Here is an 8,879-nt window from a genome sequence, read left to right as displayed (position 1 = left end):
TAAGATCCATCTCCACCCCCTCGAATTCGTCCACAGGATTAGGCCCCGACCACGGTCACCATGGAGTCCACGGTGAGGGGGACAGAGCGGGGCTGTGGGAACGAGGCGGGAGCGGGGTGCCCGCCCGATGTTCCCAAGGCGGTCGGGGGGGGGGGGGGGGGGGGTTCCCGCGCAGCGACGTGACGACGGAGGCATGGAGCTGTTGATGCGGCCAGAGCTCTCTCTCCCCCCCCCCCCCCCTTCGCTCCCCTTTCCTCGGCTTGCTCTGTCTTCTTCTTCTTCTTCCCTCTTCCTTCCCCAGATCCAACTTAGTTGCGTCGTGGTGCATCTTCGGGATCTCTTCCCAAGGGTTCTCGTGGCCACGTCGTGGGGCGTAACGTAGGGTTGTTGCAGTTTTCTGCGACGAGCCTGCAGATTGGGGTACGTGGGAGAGAGGTCGAGAAGAGAGTATAATAGTCGAGCGCGGGCTGTTTTGGGGGTTGGGGGTTCAGTCGGACGTGTTGCATTTTGCGTTTGGGTGTGGTTTTAGAGTCTGGTAACGATGAATGCGACCCTGAGTCACCGTCGGGTTGAGGTGGCGCCGGAGAATGTTGAGTACACGCCCAAGCCGCAGAAGAAATGGTCCGTGTCTAAGTCAGTGGAGTATGTGCTTCGCGAGCAGCGGTTCGTGTTTGTGTTGGTCGGGGTTGCTTTGACTACCGTGTTCTTCATGTTTCTGCAACCCGGTGGGCGGTTCGCGCAGAGTAGTGATGGGTCGGTCTACACGGGAGTGCATGAGTATAATGTCGACGAGGCTTATGGGACCGTGAGGGCGTTCGAGAAGGCGCCCTATAGGGCTCAACACGCTGCCATGGTTAGCCCTGGGGGTAAAATTCCGTTGGGCTTGCCCAGGAAGCCGCTGCGCATTGTGGTGACAGGAGGAGCAGGGTTTGTGGGGAGCCACTTGGTGGACAGATTGATAGAGCGCGGGGATAGTGTGATAGTGGTGGATAATTTTTTCACCGGAAGGAAGGAGAACGTGCAGCATCACTTTGGTAATCCGCGGTTCGAGCTGATCCGGCACGATGTGGTGGAGCCTTTGTTGCTGGAGGTGGACCAGATTTATCACCTTGCGTGTCCGGCGTCGCCCGTGCATTACAAGTTCAACCCCATCAAGACAATCATATCCTTTTTTGTGCGAGATCTTGTGTGTTATGAATCTGAAATCCCCTTGCGTTTTTCCTATGAATGTCTCACGTTTTGTTTGCTGTAGAGAAGATGTTTTCGATTCGTCATTCGTGCGGCCCCCTTAATCTTCCTACACAAGACCAACGTGGTGGGGACCTTGAACATGCTGGGATTGGCGAAGCGCATTGGAGCACGGTTCTTGTTGACCAGTACGAGTGAGGTTTATGGTGATCCTTTGGAGCACCCTCAGAAAGAAACGTACTGGGGAAACGTTAACCCTATTGGTACGAGTGACTTGTACTTTTTGATGAAGGATGTAAATTTTTTGGAGCGTGAGATCTGTTCTAGAATGAGTGCCTTGTAATTTGTCAATACCTGGAGTGATATTTATTCAAACTACTGGTTTCAAGTAGTTATTTATGCATGCAGTTTTTCAGCGTGTAAATGACATATTTCCTGAGGTGTTCGGGTATGTAGGTTGATGACTAAAGATTTTTCAGGGGTGCACTTTTCGCCGTGGTTGTGGAGGTTGGATTTTTGTCTCAGCAGTGTGACGTTTGTGTGCAGGTGTTCGTAGTTGTTATGATGAAGGAAAGCGTACTGCGGAGACACTGGCAATGGACTACCACAGAGGTGCAGAAGTTCAGGTACAGTCCGAATTTTCATGGATTTTGAATATGCAGTGGCAGTAGTTTACGGTAAGTTCCATTTAGGAAGTCATCGAAGGCTATGGATTAGCTGGTGGAGTTCTAATTCGAGAAATCACAAAGGTGTTGTTTTGCTGCAAGGTTTTTGAGGTTTGAAGTGGTGCAGGTTCGCATTGCTCGTATTTTCAATACGTATGGACCGAGAATGTGTATTGATGATGGTAGGGTTGTCAGCAACTTCGTCGCTCAGGTGAGTTTTTCGCATGGACATTATCGTGACATGTGTAGTGTGATTTTATGTTTGAGTAATTATTCAGTGTTATGACTAAATTCGGAAGATTGCGTCCTATGCATGACCTATTTAATGGCAATTCAGTGTTTTTCTGACAAGGTTACTGTTTGCCTTCATTATCCAGGCCCTGAGGAAAGAGCCCATGACAGTTTATGGTGATGGAAAGCAGACGAGAAGTTTCCAGTATGTTTCAGATCTGGTACGACAAGGCAGATGAGGGGATTTGTATTGAGTTCGGTTAGTTATTTCTTTTTTGAACGTGTGACAGATCTGCTTTCTGTTTCGTGTTCCAAGCCAGTGGTAAAGTGGTGAAAGTGTGGGTATAATAATTTTCGAAGGTTAAATCTGTAGGGTGTGTGAGTGTAGTTATATCCACCGTATGTACATTGTAATAGTCGTAGCTCTTAATTGTATTCTCGTATTAGGTGGGCTCAGACCCGGCTATCACGTGATGTCATTGGCATTTAATATCCTTATATTTTGCTTTGTCGGAATGCTTAATTGAGGACACGATGTTGGCTTATAGGTGGAGGGACTGATGAGGTTGATGGAAGGTGAACACGTTGGGCCCTTCAATCTCGGAAATCCTGGCGAGTTTACCATGCTGGAACTTGCAGAGGTTAGCAATTCTATGGCCTTTACCATGCATCGTAATTACTATGCATCGTAATTTCTCACAATGAGTGATACAGTGGTGAATTTCTAGCTGTGGAATGGTAGCTTTTTGAGTGAAACATTTCTGACCTGTTTCAATTCATCTTTCTTGCTTTTAGAGTTGCTATCATACGGATGGTCTAGTTCTAGATGTAGAGAACTGATTTATTATTTCTGCCTCCATGCCATCAAGCGATTGTCTGCACCTTAGCGGAGGTCATCAACGAATATTGGCAACTTCCTATGCTTAATTATTTTTACATTTGTGATGCAGGTGGTTAAGGAGGTGATTGACCCTTCTGCAACAATCGAGTACAAGGAGAACACGTCTGATGATCCTCACAAGCGCAAGCCTGACATTTCTAAGGCTAAGGAATTGTTGGGTTGGGAGCCAAAGATTTCATTGAAGAAGGGTCTTCCTCTGATGGTGGAGGACTTCCGCAAACGTATTTTTGGTGACCACAAAGACAAGGGATTGGTTTAAAATGTAGAGGTTAGTCCAGTATGCGAAATTATGACATTAGTTCGTGGTCACCTTAGGTTTCCTTCGACAAGCTTTATTTACCAGTTGTCCAACAACTGGTCACCCTTAGGTCTTGTACCTGAAGAGTTGAGTTGACATTATGAACAGAGAAATATATATTTTCTAGAAAAATTATACTAATTTAAGAGAAATACCATCCGTGTTGATTTGATTCCCACTCACTTATGTTATTATCAGGATGGAGAAAAACAAGTTCCGTCATTGGTTAAGCTGCCTCTGGATGTGCCAGTGGAACTTTCGTTAAGTTTAGCTAGAAATTGCTAGCTATTAATGGGAACTTCGCACATATATAATTTACAATAATAAGTATTGCCTTTTATTGTGTGTTTCAACTATTAGCCCTCTGCATTTTGTTGTTGAATTTGTCAAATTTAAGGTAAAAGAAAAACAGAACTGTTTTCTTCAAAATAACTCTTATGTATTGGTTTGACTTTGTACTGCACTGGTCAAGTAGATTTTACATGTGCAAAAAATATAAAAAATTGAGAAAGAATGTTAAATCTGTGGTTTTTTGTGAAGAAAGATGAATTGGGCAATTCAATCTATAAATAAACGAAGAGAAAATAAAATTGAATACGAACACCCAAAGTTTCGGATTTTAAAACTATTCAGTAGTGTTTGAAGAATAAATTTCTAATACTTTATCAATTAAAATTAAATGAAGTTGATTTAAAAATTAGAATGAATCTTGCCATATGAATATTTTTTGTATATGTACAAAGCATATAAAAGAAGCCTATTTGAATTGCAATTTTTTGTAACCTTTTTACAAGATACTTTTTGATAAGAATACAATTTTAATTAAAACTGTTCAAATAGAGCTTTAGTATCAGACTAACTGTAATGGACATAATTAGATATGTATATATAGATTAGAATATATTTAAAAAAGTATATTTTAAGAAGTAGCGGAGCAGCATCTCCTCGGAATCACAGGGTCAGCGGAAAGCGAGCAAGCCCAACTTCACGAAGCACACTGCTTCGTTGCTCCGCCCACTTTGTGAGCCGAGACACCGAACCTTACTGCAGCGGATGGCTTATCATCGCTTACTCGCCGTATCATCGCTCTACTGCACGGCCGTAACGTGAGATCTGGGGAGTTGCTGGTAGGTACTTCCTCTCGCTCAGCGCACTGTTGCTTAGAATAGTCGGTTGTTTGCGTGGCTCGGGTTGGAGAGAGCTGTGCTGCGGATATCGTGGATGGTAGAAGTGGAAGTGTGAGAGCGAGTGGAGAATGATGGCATCTTCCAGGCCGTGGTAGTCTGTCGTGAAAGCTGATAACAGTAGTGCCTATATAACTCGGATCCAGAACAGTTCTGTTGAAGTGCATGTGTCGGTGAGGGTTTTCGTCTGCGTCTAGACTTCATGTGTAGATTGGCATCGTGCGGTGAGTTGTTGGACAGTTGCTGTCTTTGGTTTTACACTCTGTGTCCTTTTGGGGTTTCTATTTTTGGTTGCGACGTAGTTAAGATGGTTTTCCATGTAAATGGGCATCTTAACTACGCCTACAACGCCAACGCCCAGGTGCTATTCCAGCTTGCCTTGACGGTGATTGAAACGCAGAGGCTGTCGTCGCCTCGTAGAAGTGTACACTTGTTCGGGAGTTTTGTGACAGGTAGTTTTGTCAACGTTGGGGTCTTGTCTGTAAATGCTATGGATACGATTCAGAGTTGCTGTGATGAATCCAGATTCCGATTCCCCAAAATCAGCAGATCAGGGAGCTCTTTGGTATCCGCGTCGTATTGGTAAGCGAAGCACTGTCCAGGGAAAGAAGACGGTCAGTTGACAATGGAGAGCAGAGTTCAATGGAGGTTGCATGTCACAGGGACCTGAAGTGAAACGGCCATAGCCAGAGCAGCACTGAGGTTTGCCCTTGTCCTTGAAACTCAGCAGCTGTTGTGATGGTTTGTCCTGGATACTCGACATCTTGACGATACTAAACACTCTCAGAGAATCAGGTAAAGAGAACCTCCCATCATGTGCCGAAGCTGGGAATGTCTATGTACATGCCATGCAAGATGCAATCTTTTCTTCTGTGTGAGAAAGGAATCTTCCTTTACACTGAGTGGTTTTGTGAAGTGAGGCATACGGAAAAGGGGAAGTTGCAACTTGCATGCATTTATTCTAAGAAATTACTATAGAAAATTTGAAATTGCAATAGAAAGACAAAAGGTTGAGTGTGGTGATATTTTAATATTTTTAACATTATTGTCTTTACATCTAAAATAGTTACATCTAAAATAGTTGGAATCCATATTTCTTTGATGATTTGAATAAGAACTAATGTAATAAATTATATCTATATCTATATATATATATAGATGTTCATGTTTTTAATACATGTATACTAATTATTATCTTAGTCTTATCTATGTTTGAAATGTTTTTATATGTGGACCTTGTAATAATTGAAAAATATTCTTAAAAGTTTGAGAAAATTTAGGATTTTTTTAGCAATTTTCAATCAATTATTTTAATACATATAAACATTGATAATCATATTTTTGTATGAACGAATTGATTTTTGAAATAAATAGTTACATGCAGTTTTAGTTATTATATAAGAATTATTTGATAAATCTCAAATGATTACATATTGTAGATAATTTGGATTTATAATCACATGTACAATGTAGCTTTATTTTGTTTATGTGAAGTATTATAATAATATTTTAATTTAATAGAATACACTTTTTATTCTTAAAAGTTAATAAAAAGTAAGATTTTTTTTGTAATAAGATTGTAATTGTGTGATAGAAACCAATTATTATCTATATACCATTTAAGTAATTATTATAGTAATTTTTTTGAAATTGCATAAAAATATGTTATAATAATATAGAAGTTTATTTTTTTTATTTTTTTTATTTTTTTTTATTTCTTTTTGTATTTTGGAATTTCTAAATATTATTGAATCTTGCAACAAACTTATACACAATATTGAAGCTGCATTAAAAGTAAGAAAAGTTGGTATTAGAGATATTTTTTATTAATGTCAAATTTACAACAAAGAAATTAAGGTATTATTGATGATTTTTTAAAAATAATTAATTAATGTGCTAATTTGTGCAAATTATTTAATCATGTTATCAAAGTATTTGAATATGTAAGGAATTTAAGCTACAAAAGTTTTAAATAAGAACTAGAATTTTGTAAGTTCTAATATATTATATTCAAAATACATATAATAGTAAAAGAATGTAGACGAGTAAAAGAATAAAAAAGATTTATGATTTAGGATTTAGAATGAGGGAAGGATTTAGGATTTAAAAAGTAATAATATCTTTTAAGTCTAAAATATATTTTAAAAATTATTATATAAATTTAAAATAAATTAATAACAAATAAAAGCACAATATTTTTTTAATGTTAGATTTTCTTGCCACAACATACTCGTGCTTTTATTCAAAGAGCCTTGATGCAACTATTCAATTAGATACAATGTTGATTTAGGATTTGAGATGCTAAGAAGAGTAAATTCTAATGAATTCTTTTAAAGATTTGCAAAATTTATAGAATAACAACATTAAGCTCATGATAGTAATAAAGGTACAACTAAAGCATTGCATGGTATTGTCACGGACATATACATTTACTTCAATAATTACTTACATGATTAAATAGAAGTAGATAAATATAGATTAATTTCATAAAGACTTTTACTCAAGCTTCTTAGAAGCTTCATAAACACGGTTTTGACTTTAGATGTGTTTGTAGGTCAAAAACTTGGCCAACAATTTAATCACGTGTTGGTAGCTTGTGGAACAAGTTAACCATGTGGCGCATACATAGATAACTTGCCTTGTAAGTTAAGACATGTGGCTATTAAAGCCAACATGTTTTGGAGGTCTTATAGGACATCACCACATAGCTCCTAGTTAGTATATATAAAGGCAAGAGTGAAGTCTTCTTCATTCTTGTCAACGCCATTCTAGTCCTTAGTCTTGTTTCAAGACTTTCTAGTCTTTTTGTTTTTGGCAATAGCCATTGTAGTTAATATTACATTACTTTTTGACTGACTTTCTACTTCTCTTCAGTGACATAAGAGTGTATCGAGGATTCTCTTTCTTTGAGATTTATATCCTTGACAGTTTGACAAGAGTACTAACATACTATTTTGGTCTTGTTTTAGAAGTAAGTGGATTATCCCACTTCTATTATTGTATTTTGAAGGTCGCGGACTACCCACCTTTTAAATAAAAAAAAAATCTTATTTTCTAACAGTAATTTTTTTTTTTTAAACAAAAAAAAGAGAGTAGATTATCCCTCTTTGTGGAAATTTTTATTAGAGGTTGCGGATTACTATCCTCTAATTTAAATTTTTGGATTTGTTTGAATTGCCTATGGAAGGAAAGATTGTAGATGCTACACCTAGCGGAAGTGAGAATAGATTTGCAACTATTATAGATCTTTATGAGCTTGTCAACACTCTTAGAGTAGAAATTTCAATTATTTCTAATGTGAACCATGGAGATACTATGCCTATATATATATAGAAGAAGTTTAGAGTCTGTGGCAAGAAATTGTATAATTGAAGGAAGCAAGTAGATCAATCTCACAACCAAATCTAAGGAGATTTGCTTCTATAAGTATGGTGGGGACAAGGATTAGTATGCCTAAGAAGTTTAATGGAACAAGATCAAAATTTTGAGGATTTTTGTAACAAGTCAAGTTCTATCTAAGATTGCACCTTTTCCAATATCTTGATGGATTTACTCAAGTTGGATTCACAGGTACTGTCACGGCCATAATCATGTAAGCTAATAATTACTTATAGAAATAGGTAGAAGTAAGTAAAAGTAGATAAAAGTAAGTTAATTCTATAATATTTAATATAGAAGCTTCCTAGAAACTTCTTAGACGCTGCTTTGACTTCATAGGTGTCTTTAATTGACTTTTTGGATTAGAAACGTGGTCAACAAGTTGGCCATGTGCCACACATGTTGTTAGCTTGAAGATCAAGCTAACTATGTGGCCCACACGTAGAAAAACTTGCCTTGTAAGTCAAGGCATGTGTCCTACAAAGTCAACACATATTGGAGGTCCTATAGAACGTCGCCACGTAGCCCCTAGTTAGATAGTATATATAGAGACAAGAGTGAAGGCTTCTTCACTCTTGTCAACTCCTTTCTTGCTTCTAGTCCAGGTTCAAGAGTCTTTAGTTTCTTGTCTTGTGGCAATAGCCATTCCAGTTTCCTTTTAATATACCTACTTGTTTATATTTTGACTTATTATATCGAGATAGCCTTTTGGTGTATATTTTCCCTCATCGAGTCTTTGTCCTTGACAGGTACACTTCTATCATGAAGTGCTCTCTCTTGGTTTGCACCTTTAATAAAAAATGATTCATGTCTCCTTTATGATTTGAATTCATTCCTATAATTGTTTACGGCCACATTCAAAGAAAGTCATTGAGAACAAGTACCAAAGATCAAATTCTTATCTTTACAATAGGATCACGATCAACCACTATATATATTGCTGAATTCCAAAATCTTACTTGCGATGTGGATTGGAATGACAAAGCACTCATCGATAAATTTTGATATGGATTAAAAGATAGCATCAAAGATTT

At 38.2% G+C, this 8,879-nt stretch overlaps 1 protein-coding gene across 1 annotated transcript; it reads left to right on the top strand.

Annotated features, from left to right (window-relative positions):
- The first annotated feature begins 311 nt into the window (after window positions 1–311).
- Window positions 312–3,636, top strand: LOC112291639 (UDP-glucuronic acid decarboxylase 2). The gene is made up of 7 exons (XM_073538679.2): window positions 312–1,163; window positions 1,305–1,451; window positions 1,735–1,814; window positions 1,981–2,064; window positions 2,231–2,305; window positions 2,633–2,725; window positions 3,035–3,636. The coding sequence occupies exons 1-7, from the start codon at window positions 542–544 to the stop codon at window positions 3,242–3,244; spliced, it is 1,311 nt and encodes a 436-aa protein (XP_073394780.1). The 5' UTR covers window positions 312–541; the 3' UTR covers window positions 3,245–3,636.
- Window positions 3,637–8,879: the final 5,243 nt, after the last annotated feature.

The sequence above is a fragment of the Physcomitrium patens genome, chromosome 14, assembly GCF_059467195.1.
Source record: "Physcomitrium patens ecotype Gransden chromosome 14, ASM5946719v1, whole genome shotgun sequence".
NCBI lineage: Eukaryota > Viridiplantae > Streptophyta > Bryopsida > Funariales > Funariaceae > Physcomitrium > Physcomitrium patens.
Note: the sequence above shows the minus strand (reverse complement) of the source record. Positions and strands in the feature narration are given on the sequence as shown.

Bases quoted from the DNA above. Each gene is read 5' to 3' on its own strand.
- LOC112291639 (XM_073538679.2), top strand. From the start codon at position 542: ATGAATGCGACCCTGAGTCACCGTCGGGTTGAGGTGGCGCCGGAGAAT. The intron at 1,815-1,980 runs GTACAGTCCGAA...GAAGTGGTGCAG, and splicing joins ACAGAGGTGCAGAAGTTCAG to GTTCGCATTGCTCGTATTTT. The intron at 2,726-3,034 runs GTTAGCAATTCT...TTTGTGATGCAG, and splicing joins CCATGCTGGAACTTGCAGAG to GTGGTTAAGGAGGTGATTGA.